Source organism: Oncorhynchus gorbuscha, linkage group LG24 (genome assembly GCF_021184085.1).
Source record: "Oncorhynchus gorbuscha isolate QuinsamMale2020 ecotype Even-year linkage group LG24, OgorEven_v1.0, whole genome shotgun sequence".
Taxonomy (NCBI): domain Eukaryota; kingdom Metazoa; phylum Chordata; class Actinopteri; order Salmoniformes; family Salmonidae; genus Oncorhynchus; species Oncorhynchus gorbuscha.
The window spans coordinates 34,761,989-34,788,512 of record NC_060196.1 but is presented as its reverse complement, the minus strand read 5'-3'; the positions used below and the strand labels follow the sequence as shown (position 1 = coordinate 34,788,512).

The 26,524-nt window shown below is 42.0% G+C and overlaps 1 protein-coding gene across 7 annotated transcripts in view; it reads right to left on the bottom strand.

The window, feature by feature from the left end:
* Window positions 1-26,524, bottom strand: part of LOC124012521 (rho guanine nucleotide exchange factor 2-like) — a 91,504-nt gene that overhangs the window by 63,303 nt on the left and 1,677 nt on the right. Inside the window, exons 1-6 of one of the 7 annotated variants that reach the window (XM_046326242.1) lie at window positions 20,507-20,576; window positions 7,385-7,492; window positions 6,414-6,691; window positions 4,414-4,576; window positions 1,789-1,897; window positions 209-248 (exon numbers count right to left, since the gene is read on the bottom strand). In XM_046326242.1, coding sequence (XP_046182198.1) covers window positions 209-248; window positions 1,789-1,897; window positions 4,414-4,576; window positions 6,414-6,691; window positions 7,385-7,492; window positions 20,507-20,521 — 713 coding nt within the window. In that variant the 5' untranslated portion in view covers window positions 20,522-20,576. Of the gene's footprint in view, window positions 1-208; window positions 249-398; window positions 677-1,788; window positions 1,898-4,413; window positions 4,577-4,842; window positions 4,926-6,413; window positions 6,692-7,384; window positions 7,493-20,506; window positions 20,577-26,524 lie in introns of those variants that run through there. The other 6 variants (XM_046326241.1, XM_046326243.1, XM_046326244.1 and 3 more) reach the window with 6 other exon arrangements.

Sequence of the window (26,524 nt, the reverse complement as noted above, 5' to 3'; positions counted from 1 at the left end):
GGAGTGCCAGGTCATTTAATAACAACATGGGACATGCAACTATAAAATGCACCATGACTTCCATGATAACAGGAAACACAGCCAGAATTGAGACTGCGGTACGAGAGACAAACAGGTCTAGCATGGTTATGGCTGTTTGCTAAAGGAAACAGATCCAAAATGGCGACCTCCTTGCATGAAAGGGAAAACGGGGAGAAAGGCAACTCACCTCTGTGTGGATCCTCCAATTTGACTGTAGGGTAAAGTCTCTGGAACACACAGATCAGAAGACACTCACACTGACACCTTCCTAAACACTCTCCACAGCTTACAACTCAATAACCAGTATGCAAAGAACAAGGCAGAAATAAAACATATTTAAAATATAAAGAAAGAAAGTAGGTAAATGTCCCATTCACCTGATGCTCATTCAAGGGCTTCACTGCTATTTATAACCAAGAATAAACTAGCCAAGCACAAATAGTAAGTTATGAGAGTGAAAGAGACACAGACAGTAGCCTATAGGCAACTGAGTTTGATAACACAGATTAGACGAGAGGGATAGGGAGAGAATGATAGAAGAAATTACAGTAAAACAGTTGGTCATCCAAGCAGTGTGTTAAAATGGAGGAATTGAAGTGGAGGAGACTAGTAGAGAGCGAGAGAATAGAGATGGGAGAGGTAGCAGTAGAAATGGAGGCTCTGCTATGAAGCTGGTACTGGGGATAACAGGACCAGAGCCCAGACAGAACAAACACAGGAAGAGCGCTTCCGCATTGCTGCACACACACACAGAGATGGAGGCACACACACACACACAGATGGAGGCACACACACAGAGATGGAGGCACACACACACAAAAACCCTCAGAGAAACACTGACACACATTGACAAACACAAACCCTTAAGAAAAAAAGACACACACCAACTGAGAAACATACTGTACACATAAACAGTGGAAAACAGACACTCAGATACTGAGTAAAAACCTGACAAACATACATGCAGAAACTGACAATCATTGACAAACAAAAACAAGCATGCATTTAGTGCAAATTACAAAACCCAATTATGATAATTAAATACACCCACATATAAATGTACAAAAATGATCCAACCATTGTAAACAAAACAAGAAGGCACAATGAGACAGGGCATTTACACACAAGCACATGTACTTTCACTCTATCAAACGCATGCACGCACACACAGCTATTGACTGACACTGGCGTACTGTCCAACTTGAGCCCGATTCAGAGCACAACAAAGACTGACAAAGTGTGCGTGTGTCTAGATACTATACAGACCGCATAAAAAAGGCAAGAAAGACGTTTTGCAGTCGGAGGAGTGTTTTGGAAGAGTAAGGAGTTTATTGACTTACTAACATCTAGAGAAGGCTACAAGGATACATTCTGCCCAGCAAACAGTTAAACCATCTACTTTAGAACTTCAAGTAACATTCCTTGGCTGTAGTCCAGTTCTCTACCCTTCTCCACTAAGTCTCCTCTTCACGTGCTGAATTTAAAAGGAATGGACGGGTGTAAGAAATCTGGGAGAAACGAAGGGTACACTTTAGGGTGTAGGGATACAGAATAGAATCACTTGCAGCCTATGTGACACCTTCAACCATTTGAACTTGTCTGACCCCGGGTTGTGTTCATTAAGGCACACAACAGAAACCATTTTGGAACAGGAAACAAAAATCAGTGTTTCTTATTGGACAGTTCCAGGTAGTCCCTCCCCGTTTCAGTCCATTTTCTGCGTTTGGTGCGTAATGAACACGATCCAGGCATGTAGCGTAGGCTTACCGTAGCAGTTGGAGCCTGGTCGGGGGCCCGTGCTGGGAGGGTTGCTGCGACGAACCACACTGAGGGTTGGGGCCGACGCACTGCAGCCCTGCAGCTGGTTGGACTGTTCCTATTTTAATTAAGCACATATTACACAACATTAGCGATTCGCATTGAACTGCTCCTGTGACCCAACAAGAAGTTATACTTCGGGTTTTAGTGGAGGGTGAATGCACGTAAACAGCATTTACTCGCCTTTTTATTAAGTAAATAGTGTTTAAGCACCTATTACGCTAAATTAACGTTGACAGCATTTACGTTACTTACTATTCATCTCAAGGTTCACCATTGACGAACCTTAGCTACACTACATCAAATCAAATTTTATTGGTCACATACACATGGTTAGCAGATGTTATTGCGAGTGTAGCGAAATGCTTGTGCTTCTTGTTCCATCAGTGCAGCAATATCTAACAATTCCACAACAAATACCTAAAACACACAAATCTAAGTAAAGGAATGGAATAAGAATATCTAAATATATGGATGAGCAATGAAAGAGCGGTATAGAATACAGTATAGATATGAAATGCCTACGCAAGATATGTGAACATAATTAAAGTGGCATTATAAACTTCTTTGAGATAGGGGGCGCTCTTTTCATTTTTGGATAAAAAACATTCCCGTTTTAAACAAGATATTTTTTCACGAAAAGATGCTCGACTATGCATGTAATTGACAGCTTTGGAAAGAAAAAACTCTGACGTTTCCAAAGCTGCAAAGATATTATCTGTGAGTGCCCCAGAACTAATGCTACAGGCGAAACCAAGATGAAATTTCATATAGGAAATGGTCCAGATTTTGAATGCGCTGTGTTCCAATGTCTCCTTATATGGCTGTGAATGCACTTTCTGTCGTTTCCCCAGGGTGTTTGCAGCATTGTGACGTATTTGTAGGCATATCATTGGAAGATTGACCATAAGAGACTACATTTACCAGGTGTCCGCCCGGTGTCCTCCGTCAAAATTATTGCGTAATCTCCAGCTCCATGCGCGTTTCCATTTTCTTCAGAGGAGAAAGTCAACTGCCACGAATGATTTATCATCGATAGATATGTGAAAAACACCTTGACGATTGATTCTAAACGTTTGCCATGTTTCTGTCGATAATATGAAGTTAATTTGGAAAAAAGTTTGCGTTGTAATGACTTAATTTTTGTATTTTTTTTTTACCCAAACGTGATGAACAAAACGGAGCGATTTCTCCTACACAAATAATATTTTTGGAAAAACTGAACATTTGCTATCTAACTGAGAGTCTCCTCATTGAAAACATCTGAAGTTCTTCAAAGGTAAATTATTTTATTTGAATGCTTTCTTGTTTTTGTGAAAATGTTGCCTGCTGAATTCTAGGCTTAATGCTATGCTAGCTATCAATACTCTTACACAAATGCTTGTTTAGCTATGGTTCAAAAGCATATTTTGAAAATCTGAGATGACAGTGTTGTTAACAAAAGGCTAAGCTTGAGAGCAAATATATTTATTTCATTTCATTTGCGATTTTCATGAATAGTTAACGTTGCGTTATGGTAATGAGCTTGAGGCTATAAATAGGATCCCGGATGCTGGATTGCTCGTCGCAAGAGGTTAAAATGACTAGTGTTCCAATGATATCAAGTCTGTGTGTAGACAGCAGCCTCTCTGTGCTAGTGATGGCGGTTTAACAGTCTGATGGCCTTGAGATAGAAGCTGTTTTCAGTCTCTCGGTCCCAGCTTTGATGCACCTGTACTGACCTCGCCGTCTGGTTGGTAGCGGGTGAACAGGCAGTGGCTCGGGTGGTTGTCCTTGATTATCTTTTTGGCCTTCTTGGGTACAGGAACAATGGTGGCCATCTTGAAGCATGTGGGGACAGCAGACTGGGATAGGGAGAGACTGAATATGTCCGTAAACACACCAGCCAGCTGGTCTGTTCATGCTCTGCGGACGTGGCAAGGGATACCGTCTGGGTCAGCAGCCTTGCGAGGGTTAACACGTTTAAATTACTCACGTTGGCCACAGAGAAGGAGAGCCCACAGTCCTTGTTAGCAGGCCACGTCGGTGGCACTGTATTATCCTGAGCACGCAAAGGTGTATAGTTTGTCTGGAAGCAAGACGGTGTCCATGACATGGCTGGTTTTCCTTTTGTAGTCCGTGATTGCCACATACGTCTCGTGTCTGAGCCGTTGAATTGCGACTCCACTTTGTCTCTATACTGACATTTTGCTTGTTTGATTGCCTTGCGGAGGGAATAACTACACTGTTTATATTCGGGCATATTCCCAGTCACCTTTCCATGGTTAAATGCGGTGGTTCATGCTTTGAGTTTTGTGCGAATGCTGCCATCTAGCCATGGTTTCTGGTTAGTGTAGGTTTTAATTTAGTCACAGTGGGTAAAACATATCCTATACTCTTCCGTATAAACTCACTCACCGAATCAGAGTTTATGTCAATATTATTCTCTGAGGCTACCCGGAACATAGCTCATTCCACAACTTTCATAGCATTGAAAGTCTCTATGGTTTTCTCAAAACATGCATCTTCATTCAGACTGAATAAAAGTCTGCTAGTCCAATCCCACAACCCGGGCTTGCTGATTCACAGGCTCACCTCCAATACGGAGTAGTGCTGCAGGTCGGACCCTGCCTCCTCCTCCGTGAGGGAAGACAAGGAGCCCTCCTGAGTGATGGGGTTCCTGCCCACTCGCCGGACGCCCAGCGCCGCTCCCAGAACCTTCTCCATCTCCTCCGGATCCAGGTTCTCCAGACTCACACTAAGGGAAGAATCAGTTCAATTTAACTTTATTTATCCCTTAGACAGGCATTGTCAGTTTACACATATAAATACCAAAATCCTCCATAGATACATACCAACACTTCTGAATAAAATACAACCCCTGCAACAATATTAGTAGAATAGAAGAGGGATCAGAGAGAAAGGGAAATTGTTTCCAACCAACTTTGACCCCTACACTTCTACCTCTTCTGTAAAGAATGTATCCACACACATACACACTCCCATTCACTAGTTACCACTCACTATAGTTGCAGATGAGAGGTTGTTTCCATATCTCCTGGTACGTATCAAGGCAATGAGGGTTGACTGACACTGTCCCACAGTTGTAACACTGTCTGACTGGACATGTCGTTCTCTCTGTCTGTGTGTGTGTGTGTGTGTGTGTGTGTGTGTGTGTGTGTGTGTGTGTGTGTGTGTGTGTGTGTGTGTGTGTGTGTGTGTGTGTGTGTGTGTGTGTGTGTGTGTGTGTGTGTGTGTGTGTGTGTGTGTGTGTGTGTGTGTGTGTGTGTGTGTGTGTGTGTGTGTTTGAGAGGAGGGGGAGAGATGTCCAAGGATGACAGTGCCAGTACAATGGCCACTCTCAGGGTGGTGTGTGTGTGTCAGAGAGAGGGAGGGTGCCCGTACCAGTTTGAGTTTGAATACATGTGCTTATATGTGTGTGAATCTGGACACTGTGGACACACTGAACACTGCTCATTCTCTTCCCAAGAGAGGGCCATTATTGGATAAACCACTGTTTAACCAACCCTTCGATTTTTACCAGTCATATCAACAAGCTTTCATCAAGGTTTGTGCCACATAATGATTGACCTTGTACCTACCGCCCACAGAAATGTGCTATTTCTGACAATGAGTAGGGGGTTAACTATCAGTGAGCATTGAGCAGTCCCTCCAGTATTCCGCAATCATACAAAAAGAGGGCTCGCAATTTCCACCAAACACTGCACCTCATAATATGGTTGAATCAAGCCAGTGAATCGCCACACGTCAATAAATTTCCCCTCTTGTCAGCGCATTTTCGCAACGCCTTTGATACAATCATTGTATATCGCCATGGAAAAAGTCCACATTGATGCAGCAAAATCAAGCATTTTTACCCTCAAATGTCATAAAACAATCCCTGGAGGGACTGCTTGAAATTCACGTGAATATGGCTTTCAAATAAATCATGATGTTGATAGAATTATAGATATATTTTTTTCGTGATATCTAATTGGTGGTTACAGTCTTGTCCCATCGCTGAAACTCCCCTAGGGACTCAGGAGAGGTGAAGGTCGAGAGCCATGCATCCTCCGAAAAGACCCTGCCTAGCCGCACTGCTTCTTGACACACTGCTTGCTTCAACCGTAAGCCAGCCACATCAATGTGACAGAGGAAACACCGCCCAGCTGGCAACCAAAGTCAGATTACAGGCACCCGGCCTGCCACAAGGAGTCGCTAAAGCGCGATGGGACAAGGAAATCCCGACCGACCAAACCCTCCCCTAACCCGGACAACGCAGGGCCAATTGTACGCCAATTGAGTCTCCCTATCATGACCGGCTGTGACACAGCATGGGATCGAACCCGGGTCTGTAGTGGATGTTGATAGATTTCACTGTAGATTTGGGTGTCAACATGTGATTTAAGAGGGTGTGAATAAGAGTGTCTTTTAACTTACTATAATGTAATTATGTGGTGGGACTGGGTACTGTGACAGTAAAGCATTTCCATTGCTTATGTATAATAGATTGTAAAGAAAGATTGTACTGTAAATGGCTAAAATGTAAACATAAGGATTCCCAAATAGAATTGTATGTTTAGAGCACCCCCTACCTGTGGTTGTCGCTGGGCTCCATCCCCTGCTGCTGCACTGTCACCACAGCCCCGGGCTCCCAGCTATGCCTCCTCCAGGGGTCCAGGTGTGTGAGGTGACGAGTGGCTGGAGAACGCAGGGTCACCCCTCCGGACCCTCCAATCCCCTTCACCCCAGGCCCTGGTGAGCATGGTGGGGAGGGGTACGGGGAACAGGGGGGGGCGGGTGGTGTGGTAAAGGAAAAGGGCGGGAAAGCTGGTGGGTGGGCGTCGAGGGAGGAGGGAGGGGTGGTCGGCATCTAGAGGGGTTAAAGTAAGAGAGGGATACAGTGAGAACTCATACTGTTCACTAGGGTTGGGCGATGTCAATCTCCATAGAAGGAATGTGGACAGGTTATTGGCCATGTGGTTTTCAACATAATGTATTTCTTAATAAGCTTAAACTTGTCATTTTCTATAGGCTATTGATATTATTTGTTCTCTCTCATTATTAGTCCCCTGGCTACCTTAGATGTTGGGGCTATTGAAATAAAAGATGCAACTTGCATTTATTGTTTGATCGAGAGAAAGCCATGCATAAAATGATGAAGTGTAGCCCTCAGTCATTCATATACTGAACGGAGAGTGAATGGAATATAGGCAAAAAAAATGTTTAATTTAAACAAGCCTACACCCCATGCATCTGACAGAGAGAAACAAGATTTTCTGACTGGCTATTTAGCGTTGCTTTGGTGGAATTCTCCGCTAAGTCTCTTGAAATAGACTGTAGCAAATAGGCAAATTACTCTGAATATCACTTGGGTGCTGCCATGCAATGCGATGAGACTCGTTTCTTCTTTACTGCGGGCACTTGTCAAGTTCAAATAGGCTAAACTACCGTCTGTCACCATCGACGATGGTTATCAATCATCATCATCAATAGACCATGTCGCCCAACCCTCTGCGCACTACAACATTTTCAGACACAGAAAAAGACAGACAGTTGTTTGTACCCTGTGGATCAGGTTTCTCAGGGCCCATACTCCAGAGGAGAATAGTTCACTGCTCCCCCACAGGTCAAAGGATGTCATGATCAATTCAAACTTCCACCTTGACTGGCCCTAGGACAACAAAAATACAAAAAAAGTGGATATGAGTGACTAATATTATACAGATAACCACTACAGAGGAGAAAATGTCATGTTTAACAGTGGTTGGCTGTTAACATGTCAGAAGCAAACCTGTTGGGGGATTATGCACATACAAAGCTTTCCCTCACATTCCATTTGGCAAATCTGACCATAAAATAAAAAATATCCTCCCGATTCCTGGTTACAAGGAAAAACACAAACATATCAATGATGTTGCTTTTGCTGCGGGCGATTCCTTGATCCACCTCTACGCAGACGACACCATTCTGTATACTTCCGGTCCTTCCTTGGACACTGTACTATCTAACCTCCAAACGAGCTTCAACGCCATACAACACTCCTTCCGTGGCCTCCAACTGCTCTTAAACGCTAGTAAAAACCAAATGCATGCTTTTCAACCGTTCGCTGCCTGCACCCGCACGCCTGACTAGCATCACCACCCTGGATGGTTCTGACCTAGAATATGTGGACATCTATAAGTACCTAGGTGTCTGTAAACTCTCCTTCCAGACTCATATCAAACATCTCCAATCTAAAATCAAATCTAGAGTCTGCTTTCTATTCCGCAACAAACCCTCCTTCACTCACGCCGCCAAACTTACCCTAGTAAAACTGACTATCCTACCAATCCTCGACTTTGGCGATGTCATCTACAAAATAGCTTCCAATACTCTACTCAGCAAACTGGATGCAGTTTATCACAGTGCCATCTGTTTTGCTACTAAAGCACCTTATACCACCCACCACTACGACCTGTATGTTCTAGTCGGCTGGCCCTCGCTACATATTCGTCGCCAGACCCACTGGCTCCAGGTCATCTACAAGTCCATGCTAGGTAAAGCTCCGCCTTATCTCAGTTCACTGGTCACGATGGCAACACCCACCCGTAGCATGCGCTCCAGCAGGTGTATCTCACTGATCATCCCTAAAGCCAACACCTCATTTGGCCGCCTTTCGTTTCAGTTCTCTGCTGCCTGTGACTGGAACGAATTGAAAAAAAATCGCTGAAGTTGGAGACTTTTATCTCCCTCACCAACTTCAAACATCTGCTATCTGAGCAGCTAACCGATCGCTGCAGCTGTACATAGTCTATTGGTAAATAGCCCACCCAATTTACCTACCTCATCCCCATACTGTTTATATTTATGAACTTTTCTGCACTTTTTCACACCAGTATCTCTACCTGTACATGACCATCTGATCATTTATCACTCCAGTGTTCTGCAAAATTGTAATTCTTCACATACCTCCTCATGCCTTTTGCACACAATGTATATAGACTCTATTTTATTTCTACTGTGTTATTGACTTGTTAATTGTTTACTCCATGTGTAACTCTGTGTTGTCTGTTCCCACTGCTATGCTTTATCTTGGCCAGGTCGCAGTTGTAAATGAGAACTTGTTCTCAACTAGCCTACCTGGTTAAATAAAGGTAAAATAAATGTTAAAAAATTAAAATAAAATGTAAAAAAATTTAAAAGTAAGGAAGTACCAGCTCAATACAGAAGTGGTCTGATCAAGTGGATGCTAAGCTACAGGACTGTTTCACAGGCACAGACTGGAACATGCTCCGTGATTCATCCGATAACATTAACGAATCACCCGCTTCATTAATAAGTGCATTGACATCATTGTCCCCACAGTGTCTGTACGTATATATCATAACCAGAAGCCCTGGATTACAGGCAACATCAGCACTGAGTTTAAGGCTAGAGCTGCCGCTTTCAAGGAGCAGGACACTAATCCGGACTACCGACCCGCAACACTCACATCTGTAGCCATGAAATGCTTTGGAAGGCTGATCATGGATCACATCAACACCATCATCCCAGACACTCTGGACTCACTCCAATTCACATACCGCCCCAACAGATCCCCAGATGATGCAAATCTCTATTGCACTCCACACTGCCCTCTCCCACCAGTACACGTAAGAAAGCTGTTCAGAGTTCAACACCATAGTCCCCTCCAAGCTCATCACTAAGCTCAGGATCCTGGGACTGAACACCTCCGCCTGCAACTGGATCCTGGACTTCCTGACGGGCTGCCCCCAGGTGGTGAGGGTAGGCAACAACTCATACCCCATGCTAACCCTCAACATGGGGCCCCTCAGGAGTGTGTGCTTAGTCCCCTCCTGTACTCCCTGTTCACCCAGGACTGCGTGGTCGCACACGACTCCAACAGCATCATTAAGTTTGATGACGACATGGTGGTTGTCCTGATCACTGATGTGACAGCCTATAGGGAGGTCAGTGACCCTATCAGTGTGGTACCAGGACAACAACCTCTCCCTCAACATCAGCAAGACAAAGGAGCTGATCATGTGCTACAGTAAACAGAGGGTCGAGCACGCCCCATCCACATCGACGGGGCTATAATTGGAGCGGGTCAAGCGATTCCTCAGGTGTCCACAACACTGAGGAATTATCATGGTCCACACTACGGATGGGCATTTGAAATATTTTGACTGCTCGAGTATTTGCATGTTTTTCTTACAGTACTCAAATATTTTTAGAACACAAGGTCCGCACTGAAAAATATGTCAACAGTGTGCAACAATTTATTTTTACCTTCACAGGTAAATCCGAATTGCATCATATACACTACCGTTCAAATGTATGGGGTCGCTTAGAAATGTCCTTGGTTTGAAAGAAAATCACATTTTATGTCCATTAAAATGACAGCAAATTGATCAGAAATACAGTGTAGACATTGTTAATGTTGTAAATGACCATTGTAGCTGGAAATGGCTGATTTTCTATGGAACATCTACATAGGCGTACAGAGGCCCATTATCAGCAACCATCACTCCTGTGTTCCAATGGCACGTTGTGTTAGCTAATCCAAGTTTATCATTTCAAAAAGGCTAATTGATCATTAGAAAACCCTTTTGAAATTATGTTAGCTTGGCTGAAAACTGTTGTTCTGATTAAAGAAGCAATAAAACTGTCCTTCTTTAGACTAGTTGAGTATCTGGAGCACCAGCATTTGTGGGTTCGATTATAGGCTCAAAATGGACAGAAACAAATAACGTTCTTCTGACATTCGTCAGTCTATTCTTGTTCTGAGAAATTAAGCCTATTCCATTGCTAAGAAACTGAAGATCTTGTACAACGCTGTGTACAACTCCCTTCACAGAACAGCGCAAACTGGCTCTAACCAGAATATAAAGAGGAGTGGGAGGCCCCGGTGCACAACTGAGCAAGAAGTCAAGTACATTAGAGTGTCTAGTTTGATAAACATAGGAAGTTGGACCTACGTGGAGGAACAGTAAACTGAGCAAAAAAAGAAACCTCCCCTTTACAGGACATTGATTTCAACAATAATTCATAAAAATACAAATAACTTCACGGATCTTCATTGTAAAGGGTTTAAACACTGTTTCCCATGCTTGTTTAAGCATAAACAATTAATGAACATGCACCTGTGGAACAGTTATTACGACACTAACAGCGTACAGACGGTAGGCAATTAAGGTCACAGTTATTAAAACTTAGGACACTAAAGAGGCCTTTCTACTGATTCTGAAAAACACCAAAAGAAAGATGTCCAGGGTCCCTGTTCATCTGCATGAATGTGCCTTAGGCATGCTGCAAGGAGGCATGAGGACTGCAGATGTGGCCAGGGCAATAAATTGCAATGTCTGTACTGTGAGATACCTAAGACAGTGCTACAGGGAGACAGGACGGACAGCTGATCGTCCTCGCAGTGGCAGACCACATGTAACAACACCTGCATAGGATCGGTACATCCGAACATCACACCTGCGGGACAGGTATTGGATGGAAACAACAAGTGCCCAAGTTATACCAGGAAGGCACAATCCCTCCATCAGTGCTCAGACTGTCCACAATAGGGTGAGAGAGGCAGGACTGAGGGCTTGCAGGCCTGTTGTAAGGCAGGTCCGACATCACCGGCAACAATGTCGCCTATGGGGACAAACCCACTGTCGCTGGACCAGACAGGACTGTCAAAAAGTGCTCTTCACTGATGAGTCACGGTTTTGTCTCACCAGGGGTATTGGTCGAATTCACGTTTATCGTCAAAGGAATGAGCATTACACCGAGGCCTGTACTCTGGAGGGTCGATTTGGAGGTGGAGGGTCTGTCATGGTCTGGAGCGGTGTGTCACAGCATCATCGGACTGAGCTTGTCATTGCAGGCAATCTCAACGCTGTGTGTTACAGGGAAGACATCCTCCTCCCTCATGTGGTACCGTTCTTGCAGGCTCATCCTGACATGACACTGCCACCAGCCATACTGCTCATTCTGTGAGCGATTTCCTGCAAGACAGGAATGTCAGTGTTCTGCCATGGCCAGCGAAGAGCCTGGATCTCAATCCTATTGAGCACGTCTGGAACCTGTTGGATCGGAGGGTGAGGGCCATTACCCCCAGAAATGTCTGGGAACTTGCAGGTGCCTTGGTGGAAGAGCGGGGTAATATCTCACAGCAAGAACTGGCAAATCTGGTGCAGTCCATGAGGAGGAGATGCACCGCAGTACTTAATGCAGCTGGTGGCCACACTGTTACTTTTGATTGACCCACCCACCCCCTTTGTTCAGGGACACATTATTCCATTTCTGTTAGTCACATATCTGTTGAACTTGTTCAGTTTAATGTCTCAGTTGTTGAATCTTGTTATGTTCATACAAATATTTACTCATGTTAAGTTTGCTGAAAATAAATGCAGTTGACAGTGAGAGGACGTTTCTTTTTTTCTTAAGCAAAAAATATTCAACTTTATTTGGAATGGCAAATGAGATTCATCACTTAGCTAAATAGTTGGGAGGAGATTTTTAACTCCAAACCTCATGCAACCACAAAATGTCGGATAAAGCATATACTGTACAGGATTTATTGATAGAAATACTCTTTCAAAATGAAGAGGCAAGTGGAAAAATGTTTTCAAATATTTGTTTTTCCCAAGGGCTATTAGCAGGACAATAGACTCGATGTGGTCCCAAAAACACCTCTCTGACATAAGGTCCAGCATATCTCTTAATGATGTAATTGAATGTCTCTGTTTAAATCATATTTTAGTATTTTGAAACTTTGTACAAGGCAATTGATCAGCATTAATATCTTTGTAGCTGGGGCCTCCCAAGTGGCACAGTGGTCTAAGACACTGCATCACAGTGCAATCTGCATTGCCACATATGCTGGTTCGATACCTGTGCAGGCCACAACCGGGAGATCCATGAGGTGACGCACAATCTGCCCAACGTCATCCAGGTTAGGGAAGGGTCTGGCCGGCGAGGTTGTACTTGTCAAAAAAAGAATAGGCACGGTGGGCTTTTGGTTTCCCTCTAAAAAGATAAATAAATAATTCTAAATAACAAACTGGCTTTATTTACAAATTAGTAAGAATGTCTCATCCCATGTTCAATGGCCTTTTTCCCTTTATTCAGATTTCAAATAACCAAAAGTGTAAACAAAATCTCCAAAAGACTTTTTTTTAACAAGCCATAGATAGTTTAATCCACCAGAAAAGAGACAAAATATTGTGGTTTAAACTCAAATCTACAAATTGATTAAAACACTTTATCAATTGGAACCTTTAACAAGTGGAAGGGGGAAAACGTATTATTATTATTAACCCTGCATTATAATTATATACAGTATATCACAAAAGTGAGTACACCCCTCACCTTTTTGTAAATACTTGAGTATATCTTTTCATGTGACAACATTGAAGAAATGACAATTCGCTACATTGTAAAGTAGTGAGTGTACAGCTTGTATAACAGTGTAGATTTTCTGTCCCCTCAAAATAACTCAACACACAGCCATGAATGTCTAAGTGAAAATGTCCAAATTGGGCCCAAAGTGACAATATTTTGTGGGGCCACCATCATTTTCCAGCACTGCCTTAACCCTCTTGTGCATGGAGTTCACCAGAGCTTCACAGGTTGCCACTGGAGTCCTCTTCCACTCCTCCATGACGACATCACGGAGCTGGTGGATGTTAGAGACCTTGCACTCCTCCACCTTCCGTTTGAGGATGCCCAATAGGGTTTAGGTCTGGAGACATGCTTGGCCAGTCCATCACCTTTACCCTCAGCTTCTTTAGCAAGGCAGTGGTTGTCTTGGAGGTGTGTTTCGGGTCGTTATCATGTTGGAATACTGCCCTGGGGCCCAGTCTCCGAAGGGAGGGGATCATGCTCTGCTTCAGTATGTCACAGTACATGTTGGCATTCGTGGTTCCCTCAATGAACTGTAGCTCCCCAGTGCCAGCAGCACTCATGCAGCCCCAGACCATGACACTCCCACCACCATGCTTGACTGTAGGCAAGACACACTTGTCTTTGACACACTTGTCATCTGAACCAAATAAGTTTATCTTGGTCTCATCAGACCACAGGACATGGTTCCAGTAATCCAGTCAGCTTGTCTTCAGCAAACTGTTTGCGGGATTTCTTGTGCATCATCTTTAGAAGAGGCTTCCTTCTGGGACGACAGCCATGCAGACCAATTTGAGGCAGTGTACGACGTATGGTCTGAGCACTGACAGGCTGACCCCCCACCCTTTCAACCTCTGCAGCAATGCTGGCAGCACTCATACGTCTATTTCCCAAAGACAACCTCTGGATATGACGCTGAGCACGTGCACTCAACTTCTTTGGTCGACCATGGCGAGGTCTGTTCTGAGTGGAACTTGTCCAATTAAACAGCTGTAGGGTCTTGGCCACCGTGCTGCAGCTCAGTTTCAGTGTCTTGGCAATCTTTTTATGGCCCAGGCCATCTTTATGTAGAGCAACAATTATTGTTTTTAGATCCTCAGAGAGTTCTTTGCCATGGGGTACCATGTTGAACTTCCAGTGACCAGTCTGTATGAGGGAGTGTGAGAGCGATGACACCAAATTTAACACACCTGCTCCCCATTCTCACCTGAGACCTTGTAACACTAATGAGTCACATGACACTGGGGTGGGAAAATGGCTAATTGGGCCCAATTTGGACATTTTCACTTTGGGGTGTACACACTTTTGTTGCCAGCGGTTTAGACATTTATGGCTGTGTGTTGAGTTATTTTGAGGAGACAGCAAATAGCTGTACACTCAAATAGCTGTACACTCACTACTTTACATTGTAGCAAAGTGTCATTTCTTCAGTGTTGTCACATGAAAAGATTTACTCAAATGTGAGGGGTGTACTCACTTTTGTGATATACTGTAAAAGCCCCTTAGATATTCTGTGTTTTTGACTTGCGGCCTCATTCAGCGAGGGTATTGTTTTCTTATCAAGGAAGGAGAATTCTCCACCTGGGCGGACTGTGAGAGGATCACGAACACAAACACAATGATATCCTTGGGCATGCTGTGGTCTTCAAAACCTGATGGCTAAAGTTGTCCTTCAGCTGATTTGGGACAAGATGATGAAATCTTCCATCACCTCTGTGACAATGCTGCGGCCTGTCATTTCTTCAGTGTGCTGAGGTGCAGTAGCATTCCAGATGACAAGTCCAAATCAAACAACTCAAGCTTCCTAGTTAAGGCCTCAAATTTCTCCACCAAGTCTATAACTGTTTCCCTCTTCCTTGTAACTACATATTTAACCCATTGAAGCTATAGAATGTCCCATTATTTTACTAGGAATGTCAGTTAAGAACACATTCCTATTTACAATGACAGGCTACCAGGGAACAGTGGGTTAACTTCCTTGTTCAGGGGTAGAATGACAGTTTACCTTGTCAGCTCGGGGATTCGATCCCGCAACCTTTCGTTTACTGGCCCAACGCTCAAACCACTACCTGCCGCCCGAGCTTGCAGTTAACGATTCAATATTTCTGCGTCGGGCCTCTATATGAGGCAGGAAGGCCACTGAAAGTTCTATGCTTAGAATCATAAGAGATTGCAAATAATTAAAACAGCAATATTTTCATTGCAAATAAACACACTGGTTTGGCATTGGGAAAGATGGTGAGATGAACGAATACATACATGTACATACGTACATTATTCTCTCAAACTTTGATTTTCATTATCCACATTTCTTCTTGATACTTTTTGCAAGCAACATTTTATCTAGCTATCAAGCAAATTGTTCTGAACAATTGTTGATGTTAAAAAAAAGTAGTGTAGCCTACAGTAGGCTACGTATACCTGTTTTCCCCACCAATCAATGCAGAAATAGACAATAATAATTTAATAGAGACAAAGATATTATGAGTCTAATCAGATCAAATTGTCACTGAATTTATTATGTACTAATCATGTGTTAAAACATGTCAAATCTGTAGTGTAGGCCAATTAATTGTGCTAATATTATATACTTTCTATGTTCTGGCCTGCCGACTATTGTCTCAGAAAATGTTTTTGAGCCCGAGGCCAAACCTACAGTTGAAGTCGGAAGTTTACATAAACTTAGGTTGGAGTCATTAAAACTTGTTTCTCAACCACTCCACACATTTCTTGTTAACAAACTATAGTTTTGGCAAGTCGGTTAGGACATCTACTTTGTGCATGACACAAGTAATTTTTCCAACAATTGTTTACAGACCGATTATTTCACTGTATCACAATTCCAGTGGGTCAGAAGTTTACATACACAGTTGACTGTGCCTTTAAACAGCTTGGAAAATTCCAGAAAATGCTGTCATGGCTTTAGAAGTTTATCATAGGCTAATTGACATAAATTGAGTCAATTGGAGGTGTACCTGAGGATGTATTTCAAGGCCTAGCTTCAAACCCAGTGCCTCTTTGCTTGACATGCTGGAAAAATCCAAAGAAAAGACCTTGACCCAAGTCAAACAATTTAAAGCCAATGCTACCAAATACTAATTGAGTGTATGCAAACTTCTGACTCACTGGGAATGTGATGAAAGACATAAAAGCTGAAATAAATCACTACTATTATCCTGATGTTTCACATTCTTAAAATAAAGTGGTGATCCTAACTGACCTTAGACAGGAAATATTTACTAGGATTAAATGGAATTGTGAAAAACTGAATTTGGCTTAGGTGTATGTAAACCTCTGACTTCAACTGTAGTTGACAAACCCTAATATAGCTTACAGAGTATTTCCATAAGTCCACTCAAGTTTCTTCAACTGTCTTCTGATTGTGCTTAGAGCGATGTTGTGCTGTGATGCAAGCAGATTCCAGACTGCATTTGTCGATGGCTTGAATAGTCTCGCTGGAAATGGAATACAATGTGCAGCATATATTAAAGACCAGCAGTCAATTTATTTAAGCATTATTTTTTAGCATTATTAGGCCTACTTTACAGTATTGTAGTCTACTGTACCTGTTCATTTTCCTGTGTTTTTGCGTTTGGCGTAACACAGGCGATTATCGCACTGCCCGTGACCATAATCCCCAATTCTAACAGTATTTTACAGACATGTTTAATTATTTAAGGTTCCTTTCTCTTCTCTGTGCTGGAGTTCTTTTAAGAATACTTACTGGAACACCCAAAGTCATCCAATTGTTATAATAGGATTTGAAGCAATAGCCTACCCACGCGTGGTCAACGACTTCAGCACCGTTTCACACTGCTCTGAGACAAACATGGGGACTGATCTTGATAAATGAATGAGATTTTCTATATTTGACTGAATCTCCGTTTGGGTATTGGTTAGTCTACAATTAGGGTGTGAAAATGGTCACGTTGTACAGGGCCATATTTTCCTAATGGAAACGCTGAGGGTTTAGTTTTTTTGTGGAATAGAAACACCATAATATTAATTAAATTAATTAAGCTACATTTCTTAAAATCAACCCCATATACTATGTTCTTACAAAAACATTTTAAAATTCTCTAAAACAGCCAATATTACAAAAAGTAAAATGCTTCTCAAAGATGCCCTCTGGTGGTCAAACTAGCACTAACTAGCATTAATGGCAACAATGGCTGACACTTAAATAACGTGCCATATAATTATGCGGCAGCCCACATGGTGTACTGCAGTATGACAACTTGTACAGAAAGAACCACTGTATATGTACATGTCTACTTCAATGACCTCATATCCCTACACAAATCAACTCATTACTGGTAGCCCGTGTATACAGCAAAGTTATTGTTTGTCATTGTGTATTTATTCCTTGTTTTTTTGTTGTTTTTTTCTCACTGCATTGTTGGAAGGGCCCGTAAGTAATCATTTCAATGTTTGTCTACACCTGTTGTTTTACGAGGCATGTGACAAATAAATAAAACATTTGATCCGATTTGTATAACATCCCATGCTGTCAGTATCAATCATTGACCTCCCAGGATATCTGCTGAATACTTTCTTATTCCCCCCATCATAAAGTGGATGGATATAGATGATTAACTTGTCCTACAAGGAATTTGTATGTTGATGTATGCCTCATCGTTTGTCCTTCCAACCACTGTCCGTCTCCCCGATGAATTGGAGGTAAATACTACTTTTAAAAATCCAATGAAGGTCAAAACTGATTCAATACAATGTATCCATTAGTATCTACTTAATGCAATTATACATCAAGTACAGCAATAGATAATCAAGAAGAAAAAAAAGAATCATTGAAGTACATTAAGTTTGGCTACCTTGTTATCAATGTTATAAAACAGTGGGTAAAGTGCAATAAATGAAAATGAGTCAACACACACAAATACACTCACAGATGCACAGACTTCACCTGACGTAAAGAATCCGCAACTACAGTTGGGGGCTTTAAAAAGGTTCCTTATTGGTCATTTGCTATAGCAACCACACATCATTAAAATGTGACAGACCTCTAGCAGGATGATGACAAGCGCCAAGTTCATTAGTAATTATCTAACAATAACTTCTGTAGTGAAATATGCCCAAGACAGTGCGGTTACATCCACATTTAGCAAATATTTTTTCTGTACTGCAATACAGGTTAAGAATGCCTCCAATTGTATAACCACAACTATGTTTATTCATGTCTTTGGGAGTGAGCTTGTGTACTACACAGTGTACTTATATTGGTGTTTATGAGTTTAGCCGGTGTGTATACCGTCACACCCTGATCTGTTTGACCTGTCCTTGTGCTTGTCTCCACCCCCCTCCAGGTGTGGCTCATCTTCCCCACTATCCCAGTGTTTTCTGTCTGTCTGTGCCAGTTTGTTTTGTTCGTTCAAACCTACCAGCGTTTTCCCTTGCTCCCGTCTTTGCTATTTTCCATGTTTTCTAGTATGCCGGTTTTTGACCTTTACTGCCTGCTCTGAGCCTGCCTGCCATCCTGTACCTTTGCCTCTACTCTGGATCTACCTGACCTGACCCTGAGCCTGCCTGCTGTTCCAGTGCCTTACACCCTCTCTGGATTATTGACCCCTGCCTGCCTTGGCCGGACTTTTGCCTGCCCGTTTAAATTCTTGATGCACCCATCCCGTTACCGGGATCATTTTCGTCAACATCCGCTGAATTGCAGAGCGCCAAATTCAAATTAAATTACTACTAATATTTAATTTTCATGGAATCACAAGTGCAATATAGCAGAACACAGCTTGTTGTTAATCCACCTGCCGTTTCATATTTCAAAAAAGCTTTTCGGCGAAAGTATACCAAGCGTTTATGTAAGGACATCTCTCTCAGCAGACAAAACATTACAAACAGCTAGCAGCCAAGTAGATTGGTCACATAAGTCAGAAAATCAATAAAATGAATCGCTTACCTTTGATGATCTTCGGATGTTTGCACTCACAAGACCCAGTTACAAAATAAATGTTCCTTTTGTCCCATAAAGATTATTGTTATATCCAAAATACCTCCATTTGTTGGGCACGTTATGTTCAGAAATCCACAGGCTCGAGCGGTCAAGAACGGGCAGACAAAAGTTCCAAATAGTATCCGTAAAGTTCGTAGAAACATGTCAAATGTTTTTTATAATCAATCCTCAGGTTGTTTTTACTATTTATAATCAATAATATTTCAACCGGGACTTTAGCTTCTTCAATAGGAGAGAAAATGTCTGCTCGAAGCTGTTGCGCATGCAAAACGCAGCTGGCACCCAGCCACACAATGACGCAATGTGATCTTTCTCGCTCATTTTTCAAAATAAAAGCCTGAAACTATATCTAAAGACTGTTCACGCCATGAGGAAGCCATAGGGAAAATAATCTGGTTGATATCCCTTTAAATGGAGCGAAGGCAGGCAATGGAACAGAGAGCTTTCAGGAAGAACAGCACTTCCGGGTTGGAAGTCCGGGTTTTCACCTGCAATATCAGCTCCGTTATACTCACAGACAATATGTTGACAGTTTTGGAAACTTTAGAGTGTTTTCTATCCTAATCTGACAATTATATGCATATTCTAGATTCTGGGCCTGAGAAATAGGCAGTTTCATTTGGGTACGTTTTTTATCCAAACATCAAAATACTGCCCCCTACACTCAACAGGTTAAAGAATACACTTTTGTTTCTTCAACACTGCCTGCACCTGTGTCATATCTTAAAACGTGATATATATATCCTTTATAAGGTAGTGTTTGTGTGTGTGACGACAGCTTTCCATGCTATATCAGCAGAACCTCAACATAAGCACAGGGTTATACCATGCAATCACACAGTGGGCAAACACTTCTGAGATAAGGTAGATTAGCTTTGGATGGCACCACACCCAATAGAACAAGGAACATATTTCACAAACTTCTAACACTCACATTTGTACAACCCTTTCATCGCTATGAAAACAAACATAACTTCCCTTAGCCTTTGTGGTCTAAAAAGAATGACCTCAAGGTTTACTTAAAAACATAGTATTCAACATCAAAAAGTTATGATAACACCAACGAAATCAATAGCAAAATCAATAGCAAATTATGTAGATTCCACAACTTTAACAACACTACCAGAACATTAATACAATGACACTAACTAAAAACACACACGTCACAACATTATCCATTATACTGCCATAGCATAAACCCCTCACAGTCCTTGAATAACATTTGTAATCCCATTACAACACGAGCACCATTCACGTCAATCACATCACTCTTTTCAACACTTTCACAACCAATACAAAACTCAATATCAACATTTGATTTACCGGCATAGTTGTCATCAAAACGTAGGCTATACTTCATCACTTTCTTTTTCGCAACCTCACCCCACAGCTGTTTTTCTTCCCTCTCCCACCTCATTCCTTTCTCCTTATTCCTCCCTCTATTCTTCGATTTCAAGCCGTAATGGATATTAAGTTGCGTAATGCTGTGTTTTGGCCCCATTTTATTTTTTTATTTTTTTACCAAATACACAGGCAAATACTTGAAATTAGTCAGGAGTATAAACCTGTATAATAACGGTAAGTCTGCAGGATATCTTCTTTCACTAAAAGGTATTAACTGATTGCATTGTAGGTGAAGGGCAGGAGACCAGTTAACAAAGGATTTTTAAGCCTTGAGACAATTGAGACATGGATTGTGTATGTGTCCCAATCAGGGGGGTGAATGGGCAAGTCAAAAGATATAAGTGCCTTTGGAACGGGGTATGGTAGGTGCCAAACGCACTGGGTTGAGTGTGTCAAAAACTGCAACACTGCTGGGTTATTCAAGCTGAACAGTTTCCCATGTGTATCAAGAATGGTCCACATCCAGGACATCCATCCAACTTGACAACTGTGGGAAGCATTGGAGTCAACATGGGCCAGCATCCCTGTGGAACACTTTCAACATCTTGTAGAGTCCACGCCTCAACAAATTGAGGCTGTTCTGATGGCAAAGGGGGGTGCAACTCAATATTTGGAAGGTGTTCCTAATGTTTTGTACACTCAGTGTATATCTCCCAGTCTTCCTCTAACAATACTCTCCATCATATCCAATTGTCATATTCCTGCTCTCTCCCGCCCTATCCTTGTTCAGGCCCATAGAGCAAACATGGAAAACAATAGGGAGTTTGATGGGTCAGCGACTACGTCAGCATTGAACTCTGAGTCAATGAATTTTTGTCCGCACACGTTTGTGTATGTGACAGAGTGAAAAGTCTGCAAGTATACTGGACATGTCTAGGTGTACATCAATATTTATCTGAAAGTGTATTCACACATGAGGCAATAGCCCACAACAGAAAGAAAGATGGTGTGTACAGTAATATGTCTATTAAGAATGCAGGTGCATGACACAGTGACAGGACACAATGCTCCGAACAGTGTTCAGCAAACAAGTTTGAATAGTTTCTTTGGGCAACCAAAGCATCAAAACACAAGTAAAAATAGTTGGCCACTCAAGTTGAAAGATATGTTCTAATGTCCCTCTATTCAATAAAATGATGTCTATTCAATACATTGAGTACATTTTATATTTTCCTTATTCCTCATTTGTCCACTATTTACCTGGTAGTCTCTTCAAAATTACATGGTAAACTGATAAGTGCATAATATTTGTATTAACAAATCAGCTTTTGGTTTCTTGAGGATTCATTAAAACAAGCACCGTGCTCCATTTGATACCAGGTTAAATTCTGGTACAAGTACAAAAAAAACACACAAAAAAACACATTTACCACATTATTTATTGGTTTGAGCACTTTTTAAACTCTAAATGACTTTATCCTACTTTTATGCATTAGCCACCTACTACTATTAGCCTTGGTGCAGACCCTAACATTGCTCTAAGAAATAAAGGCACAATCTCACTGACATGGCTGCATCTGACTTCTTGAATTGACATAGCTGCCAACTACACTTGTCATCACATGCTGAAGTTTTGGCCCCTATAGACTTAGACCCAAATAGAAAGACAAAAAGGGGTATAATTAACAGTGGCCAATAAGACAGACAACTGCACCTCTTACCTTCTCTCAGTCTGTCCTGCCAGTCTTTTCAATCTCTCTGTCCCTCAGTCTTCCTACATCATCTTTCCACCCCCCCTCCCCATCTCATTTCTCTCACTCATCCCCACACCATAAACACCTGCTTCCCTCCCTCCCCCGCTCTCCCCTTTTTGTCTCCTACTCTTTCTGCCTATTCATGAGGGTGAAGCGAAAGAAGACACCAGGAGCTTCTTTTGAGAGTATCCCTGGAGGGCATTTGGTACAGAGGTAACTTAATGTCCCAGACCTGTTATGCTGTATAGCATGACAATGACCATAGGAGTTGGCAAGACAGCACAACCAGATATGCAATTAGCCAGGCTACATTTTTAGTTCTAATGCCAAGGACGATTGTGGGAAAATGTCAAACCAGGGACTGAATTACAAATCGACTCGAGAGAGCTAACGGTTGACTGATATCCTTTACGCCTATGGGGGTGCTAACGTTAATATTTCAACATTCATGGTGCTTCCCTAATTTATCTTGGGAGTGCCAAAGGCACCGGCCTAATTCAAACCGTGTGTTATTCAGGAAATAAAACAAAGACAGTTGAAGTTAGGAAAATAGATTAGCCATTTTTATATTCAAAGTGTAAAAAAAATGCTACCACACAACATTGTTCTTATTCTCCTCTTCTCTTTCCTATCATATTCCATAACTCCACCTTTCATCCACCTCTCACCGATGGACCTGCATCAGAAGTCCTAAGCACAGTACCAGTCAAAAGTTTGGACACACCTACTCATTCAATGGTTTTTCTTTACAATGTTCTACATTGTAGAATAGTGAAGACATCAAAACTATACAATAACACAAGGAATCATGTAGGAACCAAAAAGTGTTTAACAAATCAAAATATATTTTCTATTTGGGATTCTTCAAAGTAGCCACCCCTTGCCTTGATGACAGCTTCGCACATGATTGGCATACTCTCAACCAGCTTCATGAGGTAGTCACCTGGAATGCATTTCAAGTAACAGGTGTGCCTTGTTAAAAGTGAATTTGTGGAATTTCTTTCCTTCTAAATGCATTTGAACCAATCAGTTGTGTTGTGACAAGGTAGGGATGGTATACATAAGATAACCCTATTTGGTAAACGACCAAGTTCATATTTTGGCAAGAATAGCTCAAATAAGCAAATATAAGCAACAGTCCATCATTACTTTAAGACATGAAGGTCAGAACTTTGAACGTTTCTTCAAGTGCAGTCGCAAAAAAACATCAAGAGCTATCATGAAACTGGCTCTCATGAGATTACCAGCCTCAGATATTGCAGCCCAAATAAATGCTTCATACAGTTAAAGTAACAGACACATCTCAACATCAACTGTTCAGAAAAGACTGCGTGAATCAGGCCTTCATGGTTGAATTGCTGCAAAGAAACTACTACTAAAAAGGACACCAATAATAAGAAGAGATTTGCTTGGGCCAAAAAACACAAGCAATGGACATTAGACAGGTGGACATCTGTCCTTTGGTCTGATGAATCCAATTTTTAGATAGTTAAACAGATGATCCCCACATGCGTGGTTCCCACCATGAAGCATGGAGGAGGTGGTGTGATAGTGCTTTGCCGGTGACACCGTTGTTGATTTATTTAGAATTCAAGGAACACCTGAATTGCATGGCTACCACAGCATTCTGCCACAATACTCCATCCCATCTGGTTTATGCCTAGTGGGACTATCAAATAAAATAAAATAAAATGTATTTATATAGCCCTTCGTACATCAGCTGATATCTCAAAGTGCTGTACAGAAACTCAGCCTAAAACCCCAAACAGCAAGCAATGCAGGTGTAGAAGTACGGTGGCTAGGAAAAACTCCCTAGAAAGGCCAAAACCTAGGAAGAAACCTAGAGAGGAACCAGGCTATGTGGGGTGGCCAGTCCTCTTCTGGCTGTGCCGGGTGGAGATTATAACAGAACATGGCCAAGATGTTCAAGTGTTCATACTGTAAATGACCAGCATGGTCAAATAATAATAATCACAGGCAGAACAGTTGAAACTGGAGCAGCAGCATGGCCAGGTGGACTGGGTGGACTATTATTTGTTTTCAACAGGACACTGACCCAACACATCTCCAGGCTGTGTAAGGGCTATTTGACCAAGGAGAGTGATGGAGTGCTGTATCAGATGACCTGGCCTCCACAATCACCCAGCCTCAACACAATTAAGATGGTTTGGGATGAGTTGGACTGCAGAGTGAAGGAAAAGCTGCCAACAAGTGCTCAGCATATGTGGGAACTCCTTCAAGACTGTTGGAAAAGCATTCCTCATGAAGCTGGTTGAGAGAATGCCAAGAGCGTGCAAAGCTGTCATCAAGGCATAGGGTGGCTACTTTGAAGAATATAAGAATATATTTTGATTTTTTTTTTTTTACTGTTTTGGTTACTACATGATTCCTTGTCTTATTTCATAGTTTTGATGTCTTCACTATTATTCTACAATGTGGAAAATAGTAAAAATAAAGAAAAACCCTTCAATGAGTAGGTGTGTCCAAACTTTTGACTGGTACTGTACATCCTTAACTGAACATTGAGTGTGATCATCTACTGATTGTCCTCTATCCTCTAAAGATGGCTAAAGCGTCTTGAATTCTCTTTACCTCCATATGACTTCCATCATTCATGAGCTAATCTCCTTAGGACGGAAATAAGGACAGTCAGACACAAGGGCTGCTAATACAGTTGCTGCCTATACACTACTAGGTCAAAGTCTGAGTCATGCACATTTTTCAAACCCCTTATTTATACTCCCACAATTCTGAATCTGCAAAAGGAAGGTACTTTACAGTTCTCTGTGTGAATGGGGTATGAGTCTAAGAGCAGAGTCGAGTTGTTGCTGTAAAACTAACAGCAAGCAGCATACCACCCTGCATACCACTGTTGGCTTGCTTCTGAAGCTAAGCAGGGTTGGTTATGGTCAGTTCCTGGATGGGAGACCAGATGCTGCTGGAAGTGGTGTTGGAGGGCCAGTAGGAGGTACTCTTTCCTCTAGTCTAAAAAAAAAATATTCCAATTCCCCAGGGTATTCTACACACTGTAGGGTGCTGTCATTTGGATGGGATGTTATGGCACTTATTGTAAGAGTAGGGGTGTTTACCCCGGTGTCCTGGCTAAATTCCCAATCTGGCCCTCAAACCATCATGGTCACCTAATAATCCCCAGGTTACAATTGGCTCATTCCTCCTCTCCCCTGTAACTATTCCCAAGATTGTTGCTGCAAATGAGAATGTGTTCTCAGTCAACTTACCTGGTAAAACAACAGATAAATGAAGTCTAGCCTCATGTATTCCTAATGCTATGTTTTACTGGTGTTCTGAACAGGTGGACAACAACTTCCTGTACTTTAAGTCTCCAGCACCTATGGTTTATTGTCCCCCATGATAAAATCGGGTCAGAGACTGTGGATCTGTCTCCATTCGTCCATTATGCCCAGTTTACATCGTGACATATTTCATTACACCGTGCATCTTCTTCAAGGAGTCTTGCCCCGCTACTGAACAGACAAGTGTAGTGTTTGTAATGCAAGAGGAAAGCCTAACTCTCAGAGATCAGATTTATTTTGGGAGAATGCAAAATATGGCCTTATCATTCAAGACAGGATAAATATATTGTTTCAGGTGATAATAAAACATGTTTTGTTTAGTTACTTTTCCCATCAAATGGTTTTTCAAACTTCATAGCAAGTGAAGCTAGCTTGCACTGCAGAGTAGCTAGCTAGCTAAATTCTAGGAGGAAGATACCATAGAATTGGCTTAGCAGCCAATGTGTATCATTTAACATTACTCACTTATAGGAACGGGTCATCTTTTTAGAAGCTGCTAGCTATCCCATAAAGCCAAAACCACATATTTTCATCTTCTGCATTCTTCAACGGCTCTGGCTGGACTGAAGACGACGCAAAGTTTGGAAAATGTAAAAGTATGTAGCATCCGTCTCGCAACAGAGTGTTGCGTTTCCACTCCATTGTGGACCTCCCCATTGAAATGCATGACATTCAGTGGAACGTAACGGAGTGCTTATGGGTAATGTGCATTCAAATTGCCATCAATAAAATACAATTGTGTTTGTTGTCCGCAATTTATGCCTGCACATACCATAAATCCCACCATGGGGCACTCTGTTCACAACTTTGACATTTAGCAAACCGCTCGCCCACACGACGCCATACACGTGGTCTGCGGTTGTGACACAGGTTGGACGTACTGACAAATTCTCTAAAAGACTATGTTGGAGGCAGCTTATGGTAGAGAA